The 26,252-nt window shown below is 44.0% G+C and overlaps 1 protein-coding gene across 3 annotated transcripts; it reads right to left on the bottom strand.

Moving 5' to 3' along the window:
* Positions 1-946: 946 nt before the first annotated feature.
* HAO2 (hydroxyacid oxidase 2 (long chain)) lies at positions 947-26,002 on the bottom strand. 3 transcript variants are annotated; one of them, XM_012643471.1, is made up of 8 exons: positions 25,948-26,002; positions 13,854-13,992; positions 11,064-11,215; positions 9,053-9,336; positions 7,603-7,812; positions 2,752-2,910; positions 2,340-2,409; positions 947-1,683 (listed from the first exon to the last, which is right to left on the bottom strand). In XM_012643471.1, the coding sequence occupies exons 2-8, from the start codon at positions 13,982-13,984 to the stop codon at positions 1,574-1,576; spliced, it is 1,116 nt and encodes a 371-aa protein (XP_012498925.1). In that variant the 5' UTR covers positions 13,985-13,992; positions 25,948-26,002; the 3' UTR covers positions 947-1,573. The 3 variants fall into 3 exon arrangements, with proteins under 3 accessions (XP_012498925.1, XP_012498927.1, XP_012498926.1); XM_012643473.1 differs by having other exon boundaries at positions 947-1,268; XM_012643472.1 differs by lacking the exon at positions 25,948-26,002 and adding an exon at positions 25,891-25,941.
* Between the last annotated feature and the right edge of the window lie 250 nt (positions 26,003-26,252).

The raw sequence follows: 26,252 nt of genomic DNA, 5'->3' as shown, positions 1-26,252 counted from the left end.
GTAAAATAAAAGGCTTAAGAGAACTAGTGAGCCCCTTCCATCCCTTCTGCCATGTGAGGATGCAGTGTTCATCCCCTCTGGAGCGTGCAGCAACGGGTGCCATCTTGGAAACAGAGACTAGGCTCTCACCAGACATGGAACCTTCTGGTGCCTTGGTCATGGACTCTTCAGCCTCCAGAATTGTGAGGAATAAATTTCTGTTGCTTGTGAATTCCCCAGTCTCAGATGTTTTTTTATATTTTAAAACACCTTTATTGATATGTTGGTGGCATTTGGGAGGGAGCACAGTTAAAAGTATGTGCTCATTTCTGTCTCAGATATTTTGTCATAGTAGCACAAACAGACCAAGACATGAACCTTCCATCTTTTCCAAGACATATGTTGCTAGCCAATCAGTGTGCTGAAGGTCATCTTGGAGTCCCATGGTCATTTAGGCCTCCTGTCCCATAATGCAGCTGTGACTGCTGTGTCAGCCGAACAGTTGCTCCTAGACATGGCACTTTCTTAGTATGTCCCTATAGTTTCAGCACAAGCACTCCATCCTTGCTGCTAAATTAAAGACCTTTCCTTGGCCTCAAGCTATCAGCCCACCAATGCAGGGGCCAATTTGAGACCTGAATAAAATGTTAGGGTCTGACACTGGGATCCCTTTTCCTTTCACCAACCCATTAACAAAGACATCAAACTTAGGCTCCTGAGCCTCTTTTCAAAGATAGCGTTCTGCAAAGTATTCACTACTCTTCTAAGTATTCTAACTACATTAGCTTTCCTTTCCTTTCATCTGTTTGGCCTATGCTGCACTGTGTGATAGATAGAGATTGTGGTTTTTGTTGGGGAATGTTTTATATACATAGCTCTTCTGTCCAGAGTGCAAAGTTTCATAGCTATTTCATAGAGATACATAGGGTATGTAAATCATATAACCCGATAGCTGTTTCAATTACTGTTGATCTTCCCTTTTGAGATCTTTTATTTCAGAGGAGGATTTAGGCAAGAGAACAACATATAAAAGTCAGCAAAGCAAAGAAGAGCCTGGGATATTTGAGGAAGATGGGTTTGGAGGGCCTGAAGCATAGGGGTGGAGGGTTTGAGGGCACAAGGCATGAGCCGCTTCATAGGATGGGCCCAGGCAGGACGGCATTGCACACCATGCTGTGAGTTTGTCTTCCTCCTGTGAGCAACCTCCGCGGTCTGGTTATTAGCTCTTTTTCCTTACAATCTGGGGAACTGGATCAGGTTCCGACTGATCTCAGCGATTGACCGGCAGCCTAAAAGAACATGTAGTTAACAAAGCTCATTTCTCTAAAACACCAGCAACCCACCCCATCATGGCTATGGGATGATCCAATGGGAACAAAACTGGCTTGATTTTTGCACTCACTCTGATAAAATAGTTTCTGTAGAGAACAAGTAATGTAATTCTGATTGTGCTGGGAATTACTTTACGAGCCTGTGCCCACGTCATCTTTGAACACAGTTATGTCAAAATGTCAAGGTAAAAATGTAAAAACCCTTTTAGCATTTTTAAATCAACTCTTCTGTACAGTAGACATCCTTGATCTTTATCTCGGTTCTATGGAGGCTCAGGGATGGGGGAAGAATCTCTTAGGGAGCAATATGACTCAGGGGCAGCGGAAGAGATGGGTGAGTATTCCATATAACAGCTACCTTCCAAGGAAACGTCTGTCAAGGGAAAAGAAGATCTTAATTAATATGCAAAATGAAGACCGTAGCTGAGATTGGACACAGATATTGAAGAGAGTAACTCCAGATAAGAAGTGAAAAGAGAAGGGAGAAAGAAGAGCTAGCATAATGGTACGGGCTGGGGAGTTGTGGGCCCAAGCAGGCAGTGAGAAGGCCCTGGTGATGAGAAGGCTGAAAAATGGAATAACAGCCTGTATGTTTAACTGGAAGTTCTTTCTGTATCTATGTTTTATGCACCATAACTTGGGCAAAATATATTATCTATAAAAATGTAACTAATGAGAGAGGGTCTTTTCCTAAACATAGAGACATAGGAAAGGGTTGAGTTTCATGCCTGGGTTGACAGGGGTGGACAGAAACAGCAGGCGTGGAATAAGTAAATTTGGCAGAAGCAGGAATTCAGAGCCGGAGGTAATCCTCCCTAGAACTGATAATGACCCTGAGGAGAGCTTTGAGTTTCCACTGAGCACAGAATAGCGCTTAATCTTTGTCTCAGATATGTTTTCCCTGTTCTGTCTTCTGGACAGCTACCAAGCCGGGAAAGGCTTAGTTAGAAGAAAGGGCTGCTGTTCGTGTTCATTAGTCCTCCTGTAAAACTTTAAGCTCCGAATTAACAAAAAACTTTAAGACCTTACCTGTAAGGGTCATGGAAGTGTGGAACTCATTTTTTAAAATGTTTAAAATTTCTCTAACACCGTCTTCACCCTGCTCCCAAGACAGACAGACAGACAGAGAAAGAGAGAGACAAAAAGAGCCATGAAGGAACATTCTGACCACCAGCTGAGTATAAACTCTAGATGTAGTTAGAGCTGTGGTGGGGAGGATGGGGGATATCTGTGATGTTAGAATTACGGTGGGAATAAAGGAAAGCACAGAGAAAAAGGTAGGGGGTAAGAGCTATTGCAATCTGTGATATGCTTCCGAGGAGGTGTGGAGATGCACAGGAATCTTGGCACCTTGAAAAATGGCTAAGCTTGGAGGGTGAACCACAGAAAAGCACGGAAACGAATGAGAAGCTTGCAGTTGGTTCCTGCGTTCCACTCTCACCTTGCAGGCAAGACCCCACAGGATTGGTCTCCCAAGAAAAGTGCACTTAGCCCCCAGGGCCAGAGCCTTCAGCACGTCATTGCCGGTTCGGACCCCACCGTCCAGGTACACTTCAATTTTCCCGTTTACAGCAGCCACCACTTCTGTCAAAGCATCAATCTGGAAAGGAGATACACACAGGTTGGGAGCTTTCTGGTTTGACTCTCAACGTGGGGTAGGACCAGGAGTCCGAGCTGGAGGGATGCCTGGACAGGTTCTTCCTTCCCATGCTTGAGGCCGCTGGTGCTCATCCACGGCAGCTGGGGCTACATTGCTGGGACCTGGGGCATTTCTTTGGGTTCTCCCTCCTGCCGTTTTCTGCTTTCGCTCTAGTCTAGCTTCTCTCTGACTCACTTAATTGACTACGGGTCGGAAGAACTGTTTGGTTCCTCTTTACGTCCTAAAGGGGATGTTTTTCATTTATAATGTTCACTTTAACATTCTTCTTTTCAAATAACATTTTGACTTTGAATTTTCTTCTGCCCTCTCTGTCTTTAAAGTGGCACAGCTAGAAAAGTGCTCCATTGCTAAGGAACTAAGTCTTTTTGGCCCGAGTGTCTAGACTGCAACCTGAGGCGGGAAATGGGGCTGCTCGTCATTTCTTTTGCACCACTTGTCGGACTTTCCCTGAGTGCCTTATGGTTTATCTGTGCACTGAGATAGGACAGGAACAACATTGTAAAAGAAAAGTTTAAGCCCTTGAAAGGCAAAATAGAAGCAGCTTATCTCTTTGGCCTGATTTCTCCACTGGACTTTGTCTCTTATCTTGTTTCTGTAATTCCAGGTGTGAACTCAAATAAAGTCTTAAGGCTCAACCCCACCCACTGACTGAACGGACCCCTTCATGGCCCAAGGAATATCCTAAAACTAAATTGCTTGCCAGGAGGAGGGAGGTCAGACATGCCTTATCATGCTCCCCTCCCTTCTTGGGGACATCCTTTGTAACCCATTAACAGGCCTAAGGATATGCAAGACAAACCTGCAGGTCCTCAATTTACACAACAAATGTGTGTCCAGTGGCTTGTCTCTGATAAACAGCTCCTTATGTTAAAACATTCCAAGCCTTTAGACAAAGCTTCATGTCTTTAACCAATTACAAGTTAAAGAATCTTTAAACCCACCTATAACCTGTAAGCCTCTGCTTCAAGATGGCCCACCTTTTCGGGCCAAACCGATGTATGCCTTCCACAAATTGATTTATGACTTTACCTGTAACCCCTGTCTCCCTGAAATCTATAAAACCAAACTATAACCCAACCACAGGGAGTCCACTTGATCAAGACTTCTTGAGCCTGGCTCCGGGTCATGGTCCTCAAATTTGGCTCAGAATAAATCTCTTTAAAATTATTTTGCAGAGTTTGGCTTTTTTTCCGTTAACACAGATCAATAGGTCTTGGCCACCCAGGGTGCCCCAGGCCGATCCATGCTTTTCTGGGCACCTCCAAGTCTGTAAAGAGGAGTGATAGCAGGACCCTCCTGGAGGGAGTTCTGGAACTGCCTCTGGGTTCTTGTCTGTGCTTCTCTGAGGGATGGTCAGAGGAGAGGAGTTGAAATCCGGCCGTAGGGGACCTTTTGCTGCCAAAGGAATCCATCATTATTCTACCTGATTGAGATCCTTTGGCTGAGACTGAGCAGAACAAGAAACTAGGGAGGAAAGAACTTTGGACTTTAATTTTCAGGTAGATATTATGGAACCAGTTCTTGAAAAAAATGAAAAAAGCATTAATTTACAGGTGGAGGGGAGGGATTGACTATGTTTTGAATTTACATGTAATAACTGGAGGGAATTCAGGTCCAAATAAGGGATATTTTTATAGTTCCAGCATGGTATTATTTGAAATATTTTTATGATGTTATGAAAAAAATGTATGTGTAAACATTCTTTTAGTGAGCCATACCGGACAATGGAGATGACAATAATTTGAGAAATAGAGTAGGGACTGAATTGCAGCTTAGGGTGCAGTATGGCCTCAGAGTTAATTTTAATAGGTCCAAACAGGACATTCACTAGAGTCTTCTGGGGACCACAGCTGACTTATCCTTTCCCCGGGTCCCAGGAGGAAGCACAAAGACAATGTTGGATATGAAACCTCATAGAAGTGGGGGCTTCTTTCAAAAAGTGTTACCTCTCACAGGGCCGACACCAACCTGAGGGGAGTGAGGCACTTACCTCAGGCACAAAATTTAGGGGGTGCCAAAAAAACAACTCAGATAAATGATATTTGAATGCGATGTTTAAAAAAATCAAATGGGAAATTCTGACCTATGAGCTGGGGCTTGCTTTTATGAGTAGTTTTACTGGACCCAGGGCCAGGACTAGGGTGAGGTGAGGCAGGGTTATATAAATGCAGGGGTGGATTCTATCTTTATTTAAAGTGTTGACATTTTGTTCACCACTGATTTTTGTATTCATTTACATTTTTAAAATAGTGCATTAAAATATTATTTACCTTACTAAGTTTTTCTTGGCATCTTCTTAACTTTTGAGCCTAAAGTGAATACCTCACTAGCCTCACACGAATCTTGGTGCTGTTCCTGGCCTACTCTGGGTTTGGATGTTCAGCCAAATGACTTGGGAAAACAACACATTGATCAGCATTAAAGGGGTAGGAGAAATTCTTCTCTCTCAGGCTCCGGCCTTAGCCAAGACTCACTCTCTATTGAGGAAGCACGATGGGAGAATTAGTCATCTTTTTCCACTTATTTCTCAGTCCTCCCAAGGGAGCAAGGCTAGCTAAACTGATTCATGAAAGCCTGATACCAACTGCATTATGTTTTTATTCATTTTCTTTTAAAAGCCTATGTTCTACCCTGTCTGCTACTTGTCGGTGGCGGGCTCTTTGCTGCTTTCGGCTCCTATTGTGGTAAGCGCAGTTGGGACAGGGCCTGCTATGCACTCTTGCATTCTCTGTTCTGCCCATCACTGGACATGGAGGGGTGGCTGTGGGCACGCTGGCGGGGGTTGGGTTAGAGAGCTCAGCATGAGAGTTGGGATGTGAAGTAGGAGGCCTGACCATACCCTTTAGTCCAGCTTTTGCCAGAGAGCCACAGTGAAGGCTGCCCCTTGCTCTCCAGTGGTCTGGCCGTTCCTCTACCTGTTCCCTACCACTGAGAGCCTGGCGCAGACGAGGAGGTGAGTGATTGGCACCTTATGCCTCCCAGCATCACAAATCTCCGAATGTACTGAAGTGGAAAATTGGAAAATTCCACTAAAGTAGAAAATTCCACTACCGGGCTTTCTCCCTTGCAATCCTTCCCTGGGTCCCCTCCTTCCCTGTGACCTTTCCCCTCCTCCCCTCTGACCTTTCCCCTCATAAATCACCTGTAGCAATTAGTGTACCAGGCTGTAAAGTAGCTTAGGACTCTGCCTCACTAAAGTTAACCCTGTTGTAACCGTGCGCCTCCCCCTTGAGCAGAGTGTATAAAAGACGGCAATGCTCTTTGGTGCTCAGAATTTGGGAGGGAAAAATCCCCCTCTGAGCCCACTGGCGTATAAACCTGTTTTTGCCAATATTTCTGTGTGCGTGTCGGTCTATTCCTGGTCATCTCTGCTGTAACAGTACAAACTGGATAAGGCAGCATTTCTAAGTCCTGGAATTGATCTTAAAGAAATAATTGAGAAAGTGCTAAAGATTTTAGCTTTAACGGTAGTCACTAATACACTGTTTAAAATAGTGAAAGATTGGAAGGAATACAGATCTTTCACAGTAGGAGGCTGGTTATATAAATTGACCACAATTAAAAATAAGAAGAGAATAAATATTGAAACAAAAAGTTGCTCTTAATATAATGCTAAGTAAAAGTAAGAAATTACAAAACATCATTCATAGTTTTTTTGAACACGAAAAATTATATTTGCATTAGAAAGTTAATGACAACAATTACCAAAATGTTGACACAGTGATAGTGATGAAATTAGAGGTGATATTTATCTTTTTCTTTTTGTTTATGTATGTTTTATCATTTATGTGCAGTGAACATGTTTTACTTATATAGTAACAAGATCAATAAAACTTAAGAGGAAAAAAACCTTGCTTCCCTTTCTCAAAACAAGTCAAGCAGCAATAGAACTTTTGCAGAAATATTAATATACCTCCATGAAGATAAATCAACAACTAATTCCCATTTAAGGATTCTTTCCTTATCCTCTTTTTTATCATTTTCTTCCCTCCAAACTCCATCTATCATGGACATATACATTCATGAGTTAAGGGAAAAAAATTATAGGCCATCATAGATTTTAGCGAAGTATTCCTTAGCACATTTTTTAGTTTTATTGTGAAAGATGGTTATTTATTATTTTTGCTTGAGTGAAACACTGTTTCTTCCTGGGATGTGTCAGCTGGGAAAATATGAAGTTACAATCCTTGCTGATATGCAAGTTTGAAGCTGAACACCTCTTCCAGAAGGCAGGAGACCTTGGTGGTGCTTTTGGGACAGCTTTCTTATCAAATTCCACATTAACCATTTATTATCTATGTGACTTTGGACAAGTTACTTAATGTCTCTAAACTCTAGTATCTCCATCTGTGAAACAGAAATAATAACACCCATCTTGCAGCATTGGCATGAGACTTAGAGACGATATATGTAAAGTTTGTAAAAATAGCCTGGTACATGCTAGGCTATTCTTAATGATTAAAAGTCCTTAAAATTCATAAGTACATACCAGTGTATATTGTATGGAAGGGGGGAAGGTGCCCCAGATTTCATAGAGTACCTTGGTGTAGACACACACACACACACACACACACACACACACACACACACGGCACTCACAAAAACACACCCCTTTGAAGTCATCCTACTTACCGAAGAGGGAACCTCATCAAGCTGCCTCCCGCCATGGTTTGAAACAATGATGCCACGGATGTTGTGCTTCACAGCTAGCTCTGCGTCCTCCTTTGTCAAAATCCCTTTAAGGATGATGGGCAATCGGGTTATGCTCTGAAACCAGGAGATGTCATCCCAGCAGAGAGATTTGCTAAGGGCAGATGTCTGGAGACAAGGTATTGAATTTCTCTGTAGGAAATAAAAAGGGAACTTTAGTCCTCAACTCCTATAAGACTGTTTGACTCATTCCAAAGAGCAGACATATTTGGAGAGTTGTCATTTACAAGCTTGAGAGAGAAGCAAAAGAATCCAGCAATGCTTCTAGCTCCTTTTCTTAACAAAATTTATATAAAAGGATTTCTACTTCAACTGCTTATTCATTAACCATTAATCATGTGGCTGCTGAATAATTGTGCCAGACTCTGGGGACACAAAGACAAAGAAGACACATTCTCTTTAAAAGAATTCAGAGTACAGTACATGAGATACATAAGGAAATGCATTTATGGCTCAGTGTGATGTGTTAGGGTTCAGATGTGCACAGGACAATAAGAACTAAGCAATATTTCAGTAATCTTACCCACTGTTTACCCTTGGCTCACCATGTATACCAAATATTTATATATCTCAGTGTGCCTTTAGGATCTGGATAAATATTGTAACCTCAAGGCCAATTTGTGGTTAATGAGTAGAACTGCTGAGTCACTTGACCGGGTATCACAGCCGCCCACTGCTGAAAAGGCTGACATTACTATCTCTGCTGCAGCCAATGGATTCAACTTCACCATGGCTTTTTCTCTCTGGGGCACTTCATGCCATTCAACTGTAGGATTTTAATGGAGAAACTTTCCTTTGTAGTCACCTAGTTCAGAGATTCCAAACAGTTGTGCTACAGTACCCTGTTGTTCCACAAATAAGTTCTAGATGTGCAGAGATATTGACTCCTCAGTGTTCATGGCAGCAGAGTGGGACCTGGGCTGGCTAGACAGGCTGGCCAGTTGCCTTGGCTGTGAGCATCCTCTTCAGAGAGTCAGTGTATCTACCTGTGCCATCCAAAATGATCATTTTCTAAGTGTGCCATAAAGTAGAAAATGTTGGATGAACTTCTTTAGTTTACTCACCTATTCCAAGAAAAAATCCTTTGTATGGCCTTTCCATTTCTCAGAATCCAGCTCTGGCCAGAACATTCTGTTGAAAGGTTGGGCAGCCACAGGGGTGAGGACATTTGGTCTTATGTTCTGCTTATCTGGAAGCTCTGGGGAGCAGGAACCAGATCTACTTTTTGAACTACTGCACCCCCAGTGTCTGGCACAGAGCAGGCTTGCAGTAAATACTTGTAGAAAGAAAGAAAGAAAGGAGGAAAAGAGGAAAGGGGGAAGGAAATTTGCCTCCTGTACTGCCTGCCTGTTGACTCTGGCATCTTTCCTACCTCTTTGGGTAATCGAAGATCTTTTAGCATTAAGCTCATCTTCAAGTCCAGTTGATTTCGAATGTCATGTCGCCTGTTGCCAGGTATGGGTGTATCCACTGTGATTACCAAAGCTTTGAAACCCAGGGATTCTACCCTCTGGACCAGCTGTTTGTTCAGCTGCTGGTCTGGTTGCACATAGAGCTGGAACCACCGGAGGCCTCCTGGAGCAGCAGCAACGATATCTTCAAAGCTGCAGCTGGCATATGTGCTGGTGATGTAGCAGACCTTGGCTGCTTGGGCGGCTGCAAAGCAAAGACACGACTCAGGTCGGAAGGCAAAGGCATCTGGACTAGGGTGAGAAGCCCTGCGCGTCTGTGTGGTCTCCGGCCAGCTTGCCCTGTGAGTGCAGATAAAGCTTAACTTTATTCTACTTTCCTGTAGGGCAGGGATGGGAGGTGATTTGATCAGACTGAGAGGCCTAAGGCGTTTGGGTCCTCCTCTGTATAATCTGTCGTACAAATCCTATATTCCTAATAAAATATTTCCAGCTGGAGATGTCATTTAGCCTTCAGAACCACACTGGGTGTGTTACAGCCTTCAGACAGGAAAGTGGGCTTCCTATGAATACCTAATGAAGCAGAAGAAAGTTAGAGGGGGCAGAGGATGAGGGAATGTAATCCCAGGGGAGAAGCCTGAACTTCGTAGTGGAAAAAGCATGATATTTGTAATTAGGAGAACGCTAGTTCTACCACTTCTTTGCTATGTGTCCTTGAGCCTTTCATTTCCTGTATCTGTAAACTGAAGGAAATAATAACACCTTGTCTTTAGAATTGTGGGGAGGTTAAATAGGATACTAAACATGGAAGCATTCTTTAAATTGCAAAGTGATGTACGAATGCTGGTGATAATGAGGTTGATGATGATGATGGCGAGGATGCTGAAGCTGCTGCTGCTAAGTTGCATATTTCTTATTTCCTAATCTAATCATTTCAGCGGGATTCTCCAACAGGTTATTGTCACTGCCACGCTACAATCCATGGGCAGAGAATTTGGCCTAATCAAAAATTAATATTTTCAAATCTTCATGTCAACAGGAGTTAATCCATTCTTTTACCTCACCCCCAAATGAGACACTCAACTGTAAAATTTAGTAAACTGGTCACATTCATATAGGCTATTCAGAGTTCAACCTAGACAGACCTATTTCCTAACCTCATCAAGAGGGATGTCACTTTCAGCTCCAAAATCCTTGGATTTCCTGCTTCCTACATCACAGAGTCAAAGGAAGGGACCCCAAGGAAGCCCTGATCAACTCACAAAAACGGACTTGACCTAGTGTGAAGATTACAAAGGAGTCCCAAGAGTCCTTTCAGCCCCCTCTCTTCTCTTCTATAATAATTATTATTATTATTATTATTATTGATGGTGGTGGAGGAGGCTGTGGGGAGAGAATGGGGTTTACTAAGAAGGAGACATAACCTAACCAGTAACTTTTTGTCAAACAAGATGACGAAGTCCATTGAGAAGGATAATGGAGTATTTGGGTAAGAGCAATTGCCAGGGCTTTGTGTTAGGACCTAATGTCATGATTCTCTCCTCATTCTAAATCCAGAGACTCACCATTCAGCCCCAGCGTGGCCCGGAAGGGGCCAAAGAGAGACCTACCTGTGGGGCCACATTAAGCATCCCTTTCCCCACAGACAGTATGAGTCAGAGGGGCCGGCACCCCTCTTCTGGGGGATGACTTGGTGGGATTTGGACACCTTCCTATTTATCTGTGGCCCCTCTCTCAGTCTAACTACTCTTTATTATGAAAAATGGATGTTGTCTCAATCTTAGGTGAAATGTTATACATACATAGTTTTAAGCATTCCCTTTCCCTCCTTCCTTAATGTCAACCAGGCTGCTGTCCCTAAGGCCCTTCTGGAGAGAAACCCTGGGGCTCCCCGTTCCTGCACTGAGGAAGGCCTCCTGAGTATTTCTAGACTTCTGGGGAAGGGGCCTCGAGGCGAGGCGGCTTGGTTCATACCTCTTGCTGTGCTCATTTCCCCATCAGGCCAGGCGAGGCAGTGGAACCCTGAGGGGGAGATGCAGATGGGGGCACTGATCTCCTCCCCTTGGATTGTGGTCCTGGTGTCTACCTCCGACACATCTCTCAGGTATCGGGGACGAAGGCGGATTCTGTGCTAGGCAACAAAGAGATATTGTATTTGTGGGATGACTCTTCAGCATGGAGGTGCCGTCTGGGGCTAGGGCCCCCTGATTCCTGGTGCAGGTCTAAACTAGACTGGAACCCTGAAACCTTGGTGGGTTCAGTTGGCTGAGAGTTGAATAAACAATGTGGATCCAGCAGGAGGCTCCTCTCCAGGAAGCTGCTTCCAGCACCCTCTTCCACATTCACCAGCCTTCTCTGAACTGTCATGCGCACACAGTCCATACTGCCCCTGCCCGGCTCTGTTGGGGGTCTGTGTCTTTGAGCTGCGCCTCCCTACTAGACTCTCAGCACTTGATTCATCATAGCAAGGACTGGAAAGGAAAAGAACAGGTAGGAAAGAGTTTCCTCTCCAGTTAGAAACAAGTCTCCAGAAAGTAAGAAAAGGTCACTCACTGAAAGAGGACAAATCCCAGAGAGTGATCATGACATTTTTGCTAGCAGCTAATTCATTTTAAGATTTGGCTTAAATACTGCTTTAGAGGAAGGGAAGAGAATTCACAAATAATAAATATGTAAAACACACATTTAAGACATTGAGGATGCCTTAGCCTCAAGTCAAAACATTTGTTTTTTTTTTTTTTTGAGACAGAGTCTCACTTTGTTGCGCGGGCTAGAGTGCCATGGCATCATCCTAGCTCACAGCAACCTCAAACTCCTGGGCTCAAGCGATCCTCCTGCCTCAGCCTCCCGAGTAGCTGGGACTACAGGCATGCGCCACCCATGCCTGGCTAATTTTTTCTATATATTTTTAGTTGTCCAATTAATTTCTTTCTAATTTTAGTAGAGACGGGGTCTCGCTCTTGCTCAGGTTGGTTTTGAACTCCTGAGCTCAAACAATCCGCCCGCCTTGGCCTCCCAGAGAGCTAGGATTACAGGCGTGAGCCAGCGCGCCTGGCAACATTTCTGTTTTTTACAAAATATTATTATTATTATTTCTGTACACAAACTTAGAAAAATTTTCTGAAAATACTAATTGTGCAAACTGGAGCAAGTTAGCCTCAGTTACTTCATCTGTGGAATAGGAATAATAATCCAAATTTCCTAATAGTTTTGCGAAAACAAAATGAGATGAATCATTTAAAGTGCCTAGTATAGTGCTAATTAAATATGAAAATGCAGAATATAGTGTTCACTTTGTATCCCATTTTTCAGTTTTCTCCTGATCTTGCTATCATAGGAGTCAGCAAACTTTTCCCATAAAGGGCCAGATAGTAAATATTTCAGTCTTTGTCACAGCTGTTCAGTTCTGCTGTTGTAGCACAAAAGCAACCATAGACAATAGTAAATGACTGTGAGCATGGCTGTGTTCCAATAAAAACTTTATATATCAACATTAAAATTTGAATTTCAGGCTGGGCACAGTGGCTCTTGCCAGTAATCCCAGTACTTTGAGAGGCCAGGAGTTCGAGACCAGCCTGGGCAACATCATGAGATCCCATCTCTACAAAAACAACAACAAAATAAATTAGCTGGGCATGGTGGTGTGTGCCTGTTGTCCCAGCTGCTCAGGAGGCTGAAGTGGGAGGATCTCTTGCACCCAGGAGTTAGAGGCTACAGTGAGGTATGGTTGGGCTACTGCACTCCAGCCTGGGTGACAGAGCAAGACCCTGTCTCTAAAAAAATAAAATACAAAACATGAAAAAAATTGAATTTCATATAATTTTTTTTTTTTTGAGACAGAGTATCACTGTATTGCCTGGGCTAGAGTGCCGTGGGGTCATCCTAGCTCACAGCAACCTCAAACGCCTGGGCTCAAGCGATCCTCCTGCCTCAGCCTCCCGAGTAGCTGGGACTACAGGCATGCGCCACCATGCCTGGCTAATTTTTTCTATATATTTTTCGTTGTCCAATTAATTTCTTTCTATTTTTAGTAGAGACGGGGTCTCGCTCTTGCTCAGGCTGGTCTCGAACTCCTGAGCTCAAACAATCCGCCCGCCTCGGCCTCCCAGAGAGCTAGGATTACAGGCGTGAGCCACCGCGCCCGGCCTGAATTTCATATAATTTTGCATGTCTCAAGTTCTTCTTCTTTTGACTCCCCCTGCTCCTCAACCATTTTAAAATAAAAAACTATCATTAGCTTGTGGGCCAGACTTGGCCTGTGGGCGGCTGCTGGTTGACTGATGCTCTGTCTCCTGCTTTTCCAGTCCAACTCTTCTCCTTTGAATCAACCTCTTATCATTCCTAAGGCTCCTTGGATCTTCATATTCCTCTAAGCCTGAGTCCTCTCTCCTGTTTTACATTTTCTCCTCCAAGAGCAGTGGCTTTAGGAACTTGGGAGATCTAGGCCTACCCGGCAGGCTTCTCCTCCCTGCCCGAGCAACTCCTCATCCTGGGACTCATGTCTCATTGTGGCGAGTTGCAAAGTTGCTGGGATGCAGAGGCAGGATGGCTCCCTTGTGCTAGTCCTAAGATAAATTCCCTCTTTATCCGTCTTTCCTCCTCCCCCAAACGAAGCAAAACAACAAAACATCAAAAAGCCACATTATTATATTTGGAGTATTCTGCGTTTCTCTGAAGGCAGAAACCAGTAATACTACTACCGTCCAAGGATGTCTCAATCAGTGCACGTTAGCTTAACAATATACAGGCTACGGAAGACCAAACTTTTTGAACGCTGCGATGTTGTCATCCCGCGTGATGCAGTCGTCAGCTCCTCCTTCGATAAAATCCCAAGATGACTTGGAGAGCCGCTCTCGTGCCTGTGCCTGGAAGTCTGTCAGACACACCAAGGCCATTTCTGGACCTTCAGAGGAAAAAACAAAACAAAACCAAACAAACCCAGTGAGAACCCTTGAAACGGAGAGGAAAGGCGAAGGGGAAGCTATGGCATGAAGTTGTTCGAATCCAACATCCCTCTGCTGCGCTCTTTACCTTAGCAGGGCTTCTGCCCAAGCCGTGGACCCCGAGCTCCACTCCTGTGCTATCCCAGCCCCGTTTCCCAGTCCCGATGATTTGTTCTTCCTCATAATCCTCACATGTGTCTCCTACGCTTGATGCTCACTGCCTTGGATCTAGTTGAGGCCCCACCACCTTTTAAAAGATTATTACAAAAAATTCCTATTTTTGTCTCTTGCCTCCAGACTCATTCTCCATCTGTCCCCTCCAGCTGCTGGGGATCTTCCTAAAATTCAAGTCTGATCAGGTCTCTTGTCTTCCCATGTGCCTGTGTCATGGCATTCACTGCCAGACCTGGCCCTTAAATGCCTCTCAGGCTTCATTTCTTCACGGCTTTTCCTTGCACTTGCCATTCACGTCACTGTGTGGGAAAGTTGGGCCCCAGCTGATGCTGATATGAGGAAGTTCCCAGGAACCTCTGGATGTCTGAATTGCCTGGGGCTGTGGGTGACGTGGGGATCGGGGAGAAAGTTGACTTTTGTGATTCCTCGTCTGGGTTACTGGACAGGTTGCTTAAAATTATTAGGAGGTCCAAATGTCACTACCTCTACCTCTTTATTACTTCTGCTAATTTGGTGACCTAGGAAATAAGATATGTGGCCTCCTTTCATTCCCATCTCCAATTTGAATTCTGTAAACCTGGAGCTTGGTGCTTTTGATACAACCACCCCTAAAAGAGGAAAGAGGGCAGGGGTTGGAGGTCACCGGTAAGTCTCTCCAGTACGAGCAAGGGCACTGGGCACAGGAGCTGTGGAGATGCTGAAGGCACTGGTTGCACTCAGTTACAGCACACGGAGCTCCTGCGTAAGAAGATTCCAGAAGGAAAGGTAGAGAAAGCTGAAGTTCAAAGCTCTTGCCAACTCCTGGGCAGTTGGCTGTAGTGTGAAAATTAGCCAGAGGCTGTGGGTAGAAACTGAATGGTTTTGAGGTCATTGATGGAGGGAAGGGGAGAGGCGGAGTGAGTAACCAGGGCTTCACTCAGGAAGGATGTAGCTCCTCAAATGGATGAGGGGGCCGAAGAGGCCAGATGACATGTGGGCACCAGGAATTGCGGCTGGGGTAGGGATGGGGCAGGACTGGCCAGAGGGCGTCTGGAGCCAAGCCAGAATCTGCTCATGTCAGAGGAGTAGCCCGTAACACTTACCTAAGGGGCTAAACAGGAAGAAGTTATATGCCACATGGAAAGCAGAGCCCTCAGGATGTGCAGTGGGTTCTGGAAGGAGGCTAGGAGGAGAAATTTGGAGCCCAGCCACAGAGTTTTTCACAGGCAAAGTACTTTGTCAGTGAGGGGGCACGGGGTATTGAGGTGCTGAGTTGAGTGTGAAATAGTACAGCTACTGTCTCTAATTTATTCATTCCTACCCCACCCTTTAAAGGGTCAATAAAGCTTAGTCAGATGAATCAATCATTGCATTTATCCTACTATTGTAGTGGACCCCCCAAATGTAGTAGGTTATGATGTTAGATTAGAAATATATTGAGATTTGTGGGTAAACACTTAACTAGACAAGAAAATCAAAGAAATCACGCGCTGACTTTAAAGTAGATTGCCTCTACTCTGCCTTCAGGGCTGTCCTAAGTTAAAATTTAGCGCCGTCCCTTCATTTGGGAAGAACGTACTCATGTACTTTGTACTAGTGGCTAAGGATGGAAAACAAAATGATCAAGCCAAAATTGATTGTTTCTTATAACTGATTGTTTAAACTTTCCAGCTGCCTTGCCTGTGGTTGAAGTTTTACTGTGCTTGCTTAACTGGGGAAAGAATGGTCCTTAACCTAACTAATGCTATCTGCTTCTGTAAGCCTGCTTGCTTAAAGATTATAATCAGTCGCTCATAACCGGAGTAGGTGGTCCGAGGCAGGTCCCGGACCCCATGGTTATGGAATGTATGATGTAATTTGTCCCACTTCCCGTCTTTGTCCCACTTCCTCATACCTCGTGTCACATAGCCCATCTTAGAATAGTATAAGACCCCCTCGCTTTTTTGGCTAACCACCATTCTCTGTACCTGTACTCTGACAGGGCAGGGGTGGTCGCTGGCCAGCTAATAAAGACTCATAATTTGGCTCAATTCGGTCTTTAAGTGGTCATTTCTCACACTCCGTACTGTAACACTATATTGCAATTACTGATTTATATCTCTGTGTGCTTAAAGGAGTTAACGCTGCAGACCTGAGAATGCTATTCTTCAAAAGGCCTGCTTGCAAGGTTGGACGTCGGCTGTCATCTGGGAACTTGGATTCAGCAGGGTGCCCACCATGTCCTGGTAAGAAAGGCTCACTATGTGTAATGTTTGTACAATGTGGTACCGGCTGGGCAGATGGTGATCAAGAGTGTGACCATATAACTAGCCCCAACATGAAACTCTGGGAATTGAGTCTCTAATGAGCTTCCCCGGTAGACAACACTTTACATGAGTTGTCTCATCTCGTTCCTGGAGAATTCAGTGCATTCTGTATAACTCTACTTGGAGAGATTCTTGAAGCTTATAACCAGTTGCCTCCGGATATTGCCCCAGAGCCTTTTGCCTTTGCTAGTTTTGCTTTGTCTCTTTTAACTGTAGTAAATCTCAGCCTCAACTTTATGCTGAGTTCTCTGACTTCTAATGAAGCACCGAACCTGGGACCCAAACACACTTTGTGTCCCCAGGCATTAGGCTAGTACATGGCTCTATCCTAACTGCACCACCCCCCCACCTGCCGTCTGTCACCATTCTACCTTATTGGATGAGAATTCTCCACCAGGTTTCAACTCCTGATATCTCAGCAAATCTGCATATCCTAAACCTTACACAGTCACAGAAATGCTGTTCTGCACATTTCTAGCATAGAAACTACCCAAAGCTTGTGTCTAATCCAAAAGAAATAACTTAAACTTACTCGGAATTATGTGCCTGGAATCATGTGAATTATATAATTTGAAAGCTGCTTGGAAATAAAGAATGAACCCCAGCATCCCTATGTATGGAAAACTATTTTTTCTCATTTCTATACCTCTTCTAATTTTTTCTTAGCCTCTTTTCTATCCACAATTTCCTCTCAACACCCCTGTGAAGTAGACAAAGAAGGTTATTAGTCTCCCCATTTCGCATTTGAAGGGAAAGAAGCCTAGGAAAGGAAGTAACCCGTGACAGATCAGGCAGCGAGTTATTACAAGAGATGGTTCTGAAATTATGTGTTCTAGTGGCCTCTAAAGGTAGACGTTTTCTATTTTCAATTTCATGTAAAGAGCAAAATAGTTGGTTCACATAAATTATTTGTATTAAATTTAAGAGAATTTTGTAGGTTTAAAAATATAATTATGCATTTTTTTCTTTTTCTAACGTGTAAAACTTAGTAGAATAGATCATTATTTTTATTAAAGGTCCAATGTAAGGCCTATAGTTGAAGAGAAGGATAAGTTCACTGTTCAAAGCTTTTCCTAAACTAAGGGAAGAAAGAACTTAGCACAATATGTTTTTGTATATTTCAGCTTGATCCCTACCAGATTTGAAACTACCAGAATTTTTTTTTTTTTTTTTAAGAAGGAAAGAGGAATTTATTAATTTGCCGGCAAATGAGGAGGTTTGCAGACTCCCATCTCAAAGCACCAACATTGTGGGGATATTTGGAGGCAGGGGGCTCCTCCTTCACTGTCTGAGTCTTGGACTTAAAAAAAAACGATTTGCTTTCCTGGAGGCTTCCTGCCACCCAGAGTCCTTTGCAATTTTGGGCAATGTTCCCTTCAAGGTCCTTCTTCTTTACAAAAAGTCAGTCTGGGGTGTCTTTTCTGCCCTTTCCTTTTGACTCTCTCAAAGGACCCTGCGGCTATTCGTGCACAGTCAAGCCCCCCTTTCTGATATTGCCACAAATTTCCTGCCCCGACTATGGGTTCCCTCTAGCCCAAATTGAGTTTGCTGCCAGGAGAACCCCGAGTCACAATTTACTGGGTATGGGACTGAAGAGTTAGTTCAGGTGGCACCCTCTCTGGACCCTCCTGTGGTGCCAAAATAGTGGCAGCAGCGGGCATTCCTTCCCCCTTGCTGCGTGCCCCTTGGCAGTGGGCACGTGTGCCAGTCATCCTTCCTGCCGAGTCCGCCCCCAAGCTGTGGCCCTGCCCGGTGCCTCGCCCTGGCCGGCTGGGGCTGCAGGGGTTCTGGTGGGGGTTGTATCAAAAATCATACAAACACAGATAATTTTATATACCATAAACAATGAGTTTATCTCAAGCAGAGAACTTGAGACTCAACATTTTAACTCTATAGTGGCAGGTCAACCATTTGAGCTCTGAATTTTAAAAGAACCAATAGCTCAGAATAAACCACAGGCCATCAAACACCACTTTTCCTCACACTTCATACAAGCAGCACCAACCACCACAAAAGAACCAAGAGCTCAGAATAAACCAAGGACCATCTATCACCACTTTCCTCACACTTTATACAAGGGGTAACTAGCACCACTTTTCCTCACACTCCAGACAATAATCTTTAGCAAGCACAAACAATATAGGGAATTTCCAGCACAAACAATCTAAAATGCCACAGCTTATCAATCAAATGGGAGTTGGAGCTTCCTTATGTTGCAACGAAACTCACAAATAACAAACAGATAACACAGGGGATACAAAAATGCCAGGGCTTGTCTAACAAATGGGAATCCTAAGGGGATAAACGCCATCCAAATGGCATCTCAGATGGTACCTCAAATGCCCTGGCATAGGGTTGGAAAGTTCACAAATGGGAATCCAAAGGGGCTAAATGCCACCCCAGCTGGAAGGTTCAAAACCCTCCCCAAGTGGTGATCTAGTCTTCCCCCAACCCTGTTCCTTGGGAACTGCAAATGAGCTCCAAATTCAAACCAGGTTCCCTAGTTTCACTCAACCAAATGAATTCCACCCCCAAAAGTCACCTCAAAATAAAACCAACAGGAAGGGCCAAAAACCCCCCATATGGGTAGAATCAGGATCTTGGCATGCACACCAGGGAACTTACCCAACAAAAGACCTGGCATCCAGACACTTTCCAAATCCATTTCCTTTTCCTCAACTCAGTTCAGGTTGTGGTGAGCTGTGTCTACTTTGGGAAGGCAGAAATGGGAGCTCCCTGGAGCTAAAACAGGCCCCTACTGGGGCCATCCCTTGCTCTCTCACCTCATAAAGAAGTTTCTCCTACCTGCAAATACTTTCGGATTTGACCTGGGGCTGCTCCCTGCCTCTTTCAGCAGTTGTGGGGTGCCATTCCACCTGGACACCAATGGGCCCACCAGGGACACCAAATTCTGTTACTGAAAGTTCGGCACTTGTCCTCAAGGTCACATCAGAAGAACATGGACAAGTGGTTTAAGGAAAAGTAAAGAGGAGTTTATTAACTTGCCAGCAAATGAAGAGGTTGGTAAACTCTCATCTCAAAGTACCAACATCCTTGACGCCACCAGAAATTAAAGGGAGGATGCAAGTTATCTAATGTTTTTCTTATATTCCCATTTTATTTTATCTCCATTTCAATATTTTTCTTCTTTCCTTTTCTATTCCAAGTACCCAAGAGGAAGAGACGGGTTGAAAAGAATAAGACTCCTGCCCACTGACCAAGTGCTAGATATTGTTCCAGGAACTTTAGCTCATTTTAGCTTACTTAATCTCTTTAGACTTTTTGTCTTATAGTAAGAAATGATGAGGTACAATTAGCATTCTAGTGATGTGGAAGCAAAGATCTAAGAGCAAGGATGTTCAGTTGTTAATAGTCTGAAGTTCAAACCTTTTTCTTTCCCTGACCAAGAGAAGGAGGAAGAATGTAGACTGGAATTGGTAGGCATTTCAAGGGAAGAACTTGCTTTCTTCAATATTGCAATCTGATCTAACACAGGCTAAATAACAAGTTGTTTTCCTCTGACAACTTCATATAATACATATGATTCATGTTGGTGTCACTTTAGGAACTCTGGGTTATCAGACATTATATTTGCATGGAAAACGCCTGGGCATTCTGTGGAAAGTCTCAGGGTGAAAATCACAAGTAGGCTGTAGGGGTTCAACAGGGGAAGCCCTCTGCCTCTTGTGACTGACTTTAAGGTACACTTGCTTGGTGCTATGGGATGGTGTCCTTCAAGACTCCCTGGCCTAGTTTCTCAGGAATTTATACTAAGTTTCCCAATGGAATGGCAGAGATAATATCAAGGCCACACTATGGGGGCCTGGTTTGAGAGATTACATTGTTCAAATGTGGCTGTATGAGTGGTGACTCTTCCCCAGCCTCAAGGATAGCGGTTGTGAAGGGTACAGTGAGCACCACAGCAGAGGCAACATTGTCAGGGGAGAGACTGCAGCAAGAGGGGGCCCTGGGAACAGAACAGGCTGTGTGAGAGGGAGGAGGGGCGCTGAGCTGCTGGGGGCCACGTGAGCCACGTGCAGACAGCAGTGTTGGGTCCAGGGAAGACATGGAAAATGCCCCTGTGACTGAGGCAGAGGAGCCCCCAAGGAGACCCCACCATGGGGAAGAAAGGGCAGTGGGAAGGACTTGAATTCCTAGTACCAGCAGGTCAGGCCTCAGAGTAAAAAGGGGACCGGAGTATTCCTAACACTGGAGTGGCCTGAGGGGCCAAGGATTACATTCGTATGGGGGTGAGGGTCAGAGGGGCTGGTGTGGGTCTAACAGTCAGATACTGTAAGAATTGAGTCCTGGTTTCTGTCAGCCCAGAATCAGTTCTGGCAGCTTCCCTGAGCTCTCGCACATTGTGCATCAAGGATTCAGGAGCTCTTCCAGGCCATCATGGCCATGTTTTTGTTTTATTCTGTTTTGTATAATAATAATCTCTCCTCTCAGCCTGCTCCTCAACCACCCTCATTAGCCTCTTTCCTTCCCAGTGATGAAACTTCCCCTCTTGCCTGGTAAGATCTTCTGCCATCAGGAGTCTGAGGTTTGTGTTCTTCAGAACTGCTGCTCTGGTTATGTATGATGGGGGGGTGACTCACATCTTTGTTTTACTCTAGGAGCTTTGCATATCACGGGTTGAAATAGTTTTTGAGGTTTGGGGTGGGGGGGACATTTATATTGGGGACATGCTCATCTTGGAGCTATTGTGGCCTAATTAGGCCATTAGCTACCCACTGTCCTGCATCCCCTGGCCATAATGACCACAAAAGTCCTACCTGTTGAGGATTGGAAGACAATTAGAAAGAAGAGTGGTTCTTGATGGAGCCGAGAGTGACCTTAGAGAGACAGGGAGATGTGTGCAAGTTTGGTAGCAGAATTAAAAAATGAAGCCAGGACCCAGGTCTCCTGCCTCCATATTCACTGCTCTTTCTGAAATAATATGTGACTCTTGCAATTATTTCTGGATAGTCTGGCAATAGAACCTAGAATTGGATTCTCCTTACCTGAGAATTAGCTCTTGGCCTAGATCTAAGATTTCCAGAGCTGCAGCTCATCTACACTGGGTTTTATCCTTCCAAGTCTTCCTCTACTTATTCTGACCTGCTCGGCCCACGTCAGCAAAGGGGACTGCACCTGAAGTTGGAGGTGCGGAGTGAACCCGTGCGCCATCTGATTGGTGGACTAGTGTTTGGGGCAGCCTGAGAGGCAGCCTGCTTCAGTGGGGAGGGTTACTGACACTCGTTTCATGAGCAGAGGCAAGCTCCTTCTCTCTAAGCCTCAGTTTCCTCATTTGAAAAACTGTAAGTTTTCGTATATTTCTGTTTAATCCATACTATATTTGAAGCCACCAGAAATTTAAGATTGGCTGAGGTCCTTCGGGGGCCCACATTCTATGCTTCCTTCCCTCGCCCATAAACACAAAGACCTGTGTTTAGATGAGGTCATATTGATGTTCCAGCTCAGCATTCCCTTCACGGCAATGAAGTGCAGAACAGCAAACCAGCACATTATTTAGGCTTATTTGCCAAGACCAAACAGGTGGGTGCTCAACCTTCTCTCCTCCTCCCCAATCAGGAAGCCTAGCTTTTCACAGGTTGTTCTGGCCCTGTGGTGCCACCTTATGGCTTCAGCGGGAACGATTTGACAAGTCAGGTCACCATTTCCCTTTCACGAGAGGGAGTGGGTTCTCACACCACCTGTTTGTCCTGCTCACAGACCAGGTAATGGAAATGCATCTTGCTACATGTGTGCCTCTTTCTCCTTTCTCAATTTCTCCAAACTATTGAGTAATTTTCTCCGGGAAATCTTTCTTGCCCCTTTTTCTCTTACCCTAATCTCTCCCATCTCCTTCCCTTTCCCATTTGCAAACCAAAACTAACTCCATAGTGGAGGATGAAATTAGCGCAGCCTAGTCCCTTGTGTCAAGAACAAAAGAGTCCAAAAATTTTGAAGTAGCATTAGACCTAGTACAGAACTTCAAAAGCCTTTGAAAGTGCCCCAAAGTCACTTTAAGATTTACTTCTTAAATTTCCACTGAACTCTCTCTCTAATAAAGCCTGTTTTTTGCTCGTCACCAGCATTCATTCATGAGAGATAAAATAAATTATTACAAAGTTGTCTTAGTTTTCAGTTTTGGTAAATGACTAGCAATATAACAACATTTTTCGTAGTCATTTGCATTGCAAATATGCCAATTTTCTGCTACTTTGGGAAGCAAGCGGGTATTTTCAGTCACCTGGGAATCCAACCACTATTTTAATAGCATTCTTTCTCTGGGAAAGTATGTTCTGAGTTCCAAACAAATGCTTTCCATGCAGGATTTTGGAGCCCAGCCATGTTGTAAATTGTGTGCTTTCTATAGGATGTGGGAGACAGTTTAGGACATTCTGGGAGACATTGATCCAAATGTTCATGTATTTTGGAAGATTGGGGATTTTCTTATTCTAATGAACAATGGAACAATTTGATTATGCAAAGAGCCTTGGAGACAGCATGATGGCTCCTTAATGTGAATAATAATAATGACAATAAAATGACAACTACTTATCAAGTATTTCACTATGTGCCATGATCCATGTGCCATGCCCAGTGTGAATTACTTTATGTGTATTAGTGTTTTAGTCCTTATAGTAGTCCCTGACATAAATGTTATTCCCATTTCACAGATGAGAAACCTGAAGTTCAAGAGGTTAAAATACTTTGTTCAATAGTACACATCTAGTAATGTGCTCTGACTCCAATGGTCTGGCTCTTAAGCACTGTGGAAAGAAGAAAATGTGTGCTCCCAGGTGTGGTTTATGGAATGGCAGAGTTGGCAAGGACCTTAGAGGTTTAAAACGTCTTGGGCATATGCAGCTTTGCTCCCTTCCTTCAATGAAGTCATCAGACTCAATCATAAAGTTAAAAAAAAACTTTCACTATTTATCCAGCCATTAAAAAATAACCTCTTACATTTAAATTCATCTTAATCTACAAAGCAGTCTTGCATACATTATTCCATTTGATGCTTGCGGTAACCCAGTAAGACAAGGGCAGAGAGTGGATGTGTAGGAGTCCCATTTTATAGATGAAAAGATTAAAACCCAGAGAATCCAAGTGGATTATCCAAGTGAACACATCAAGAATGGCAAAGCTTGACCTGGAATCCTTCCAATTTGTTTCCGATGTCCTCCTGAGTGTTAGTGGCATGGAGCAGATATCTGAGTCTCTGTCCTGTAGGGTCAGAGAGCTGCATAAAATGAGCTTGGCCAGTTCTCACAAAATTCAGGCCATTGGGAAAGGTGTCCTGTGTGGCACTGTGAGATCACTGCTCCTGCCTCTTTGTGCAACAAGAATAGAAAGAGATGTCAGAACCACACAAAGGTTCAGAACAGGCGCTGACCTCTCCTCTGTGCACCACTGACTCAGACCTTGGTGTAGCTGTATCTCTCAGTGGCAGTCACTGGGTGGTAGCAGGAGAGAGAGGAGAAGGACAGAGCCATGGGGAATGGGGGAGCCCAGCTGCAGAGTGCAGCCTTGTCACTCCTTGCCTTCCTCCTGGCCTCTCTCCCTAGGAAACCTGCCCCAGATTGCATTTCCGAAGGCCACTGCTCCTGCTACTACACTGCTCTATAAAGCACTCATGGCCAAGGAAGTCAGTGTAATAAAGAAGATCAACTCCCTTGTAGGCTTTGACATTTGGCATGCATGGGCTCAAATCTCAGCTCTGCCACTTGCTCATCATGGCTTCATACAAAATTTATTTGTGAAAAGAGATTAACATCTGTCCCATAGGGCCATCATGAGGACTAAACACTATGGCCTCTATAAAGTGTCTAGAACAGTGACTTGTATAGACTAGATTGTCAATAAAAGGCAGATCCCTTTTCATTTTTCCTCCTGTTGGTGACATGTTCATTTCACCTGAGGCTCTGGAAGTTGAAAGCCGCTTCAGGATTCGAATCATTCTGTCATAGTGTAATTCAAACCCTGTATCAGATTTACTCATTAGCTTCTTCAACAAGGTTTGTTGGTGCACTCTCTCAGCCAGGATGGCAGAGGCATTTACTGCCCACCATGTGCTCCCCACCATTTCCCAGTTGCTTACAGGACTAGCTTCGGCCACTGGGCTAAGAGTGGGAGGGGCATGCGTTAATTCTGGGCAAAGAATCCAAGAGCTGCTATACGACATTCCATCGTTGTCTCCTCATCTGCGACAGTCTTCCAGTCCTCCAGAAGGCAGTGCTGTGTGATAAAGGCAGCTGAGATCCCCAAATTACCTTTTGGAAAAGAGTGGCCCTAGAGATCAGCTGATTTTGTATGAGCAAGAAATAAATATTTGTGTGTTAACCCGCTAAGTTTTCAAGGTTTATTTTTTACTATAGCATGGCCTAATCTAACCTAACCTATCTAGGCATTTTTCTAAACACTAGATATTTGAAAAAAAAAAAATCTTTATCATGTTGGTCTCAGTTCTCAAGAGGCTTACAGTGAAAGGAGAAGCCAGACTTGAGTAGCTCACTGTTAGTTGATAGGATTTAGCGCGCAGCAGGAGTCCTTTTCGGGGGGAGCTGCCTGGGAATTTGGCAATATTCCTATGGGCTCTCAAATGGTATCCCACAGATGATGTTCTACTCCATCTATTCTAGACAAGCTCCAATTCTCATCTAGCTATACCATTAGGACATGACTATCTCATAAGGATCTTGTGAGAATCAAAGGATCTCATAACATGAATAATAGCCTTTGGTTAAGAGTAAAAGTTTGGGGAATTTTGCTTCCTGTTAGAAGCTAGAAGACCACAAAAGCCATTTTCCCTTTGAGCCCATTTCCAGACTCTTTATTCTGTTCCATTGATCTATTGTCTGTCTTTATACCAACACCACCCTGTCTTGATTAGTGCTCTTGGGCATTCCCCCAAAATTGATCTGTAGACTCAATTTCACCCAATCGCAATCTTCTGAGGCTCTTCATGAGTGGTAATTTGTACCTAGTTCCAAACAAGCACATTCCTCAGAGGAACTACACCAATCCAGTTGTTTGAGATATATTAACTTCTTTGCTTTTTAGAAGCAGTAGTCATGTCACTATTTTCTCCTGCCAGTGGCCAGGAAGAAGTAGTTGAAGTACTAAGTATACCCCTGAAGGCAAGAACTGTACCTTTTAGATTTTCAGAACCCTCTCAAGTGAATGTATTTTGCCCCATTTTACCTGCTATGGACACCCACAAATATTCCACCCTGTGGTTCTAAGACTTAACATCCTTAGATATAACCTCATCTGTCCATAGTCTCCTTGAAACAGTCTTCCTTCACCAGTCCCCTGTATCCTGCCTCTCTGCCAAGGCTATCACCTGGTGAGTTCATAGTTGCCTTCCATGATGTCTCCCACAGCCTCCAGCCTCTGTTCCCACCCTACCTGCTGCTTCATCTTCTTTTCCAGTTCCAAGCACACAGAACACACATGACAACAAACCTGATTCTAATGTCTTCCGGCTCTCAAGAAAAGGGGTGTCTAGAGGCAGCCTGGCCCACTGCTAGATGTAGTAGGAAACAGTGAGTCACTCACTCAGAGTTCATGTATAAAACAGAGGTTTAAAATTAACTGAGGTTCTTTTAATGAGTAAATGAGCAACAAGGCCAGAGCAAGGTCAACTTGTCTTTGCAAATATACCTCAAAATTAGAAGTTTTTTTTTTTTTTTTACAAAATTGAATTTCAAAGTAAACATGTTACTTCTTTATTTCCAAACTGTATGTTGTCCCCCGTTCATCACTGATGG

This window comes from Propithecus coquereli, unplaced genomic scaffold (assembly GCF_000956105.1).
Source record: "Propithecus coquereli isolate 6110/MARCELLA unplaced genomic scaffold, Pcoq_1.0 Scaffold197, whole genome shotgun sequence".
Classification (NCBI taxonomy): domain Eukaryota; kingdom Metazoa; phylum Chordata; class Mammalia; order Primates; family Indriidae; genus Propithecus; species Propithecus coquereli.
The sequence above is the reverse complement of the archived record's forward strand: the minus strand, read 5'-3'. Positions and strand labels throughout refer to the sequence as shown.

What these genes read in the sequence shown, in the direction of transcription:
- HAO2 (XM_012643471.1), bottom strand. Translation starts at nt 13,984, where the DNA reads ATGGCCTTGGTGTGTCTGACAGACTTCCAGGCACAGGCACGAGAGCGG. An exon ending in AACATCGCAGCGTTCAAAAA is followed by an intron (nt 11,216 to 13,853) that starts GTTTGGTCTTCC and finishes TGCCTAGCACAG; the next exon opens with AATCCGCCTTCGTCCCCGAT. An exon ending in ATCTTCGATTACCCAAAGAG is followed by an intron (nt 7,813 to 9,052) that starts GTAGGAAAGATG and finishes TATTTCCTACAG; the next exon opens with AGAAATTCAATACCTTGTCT.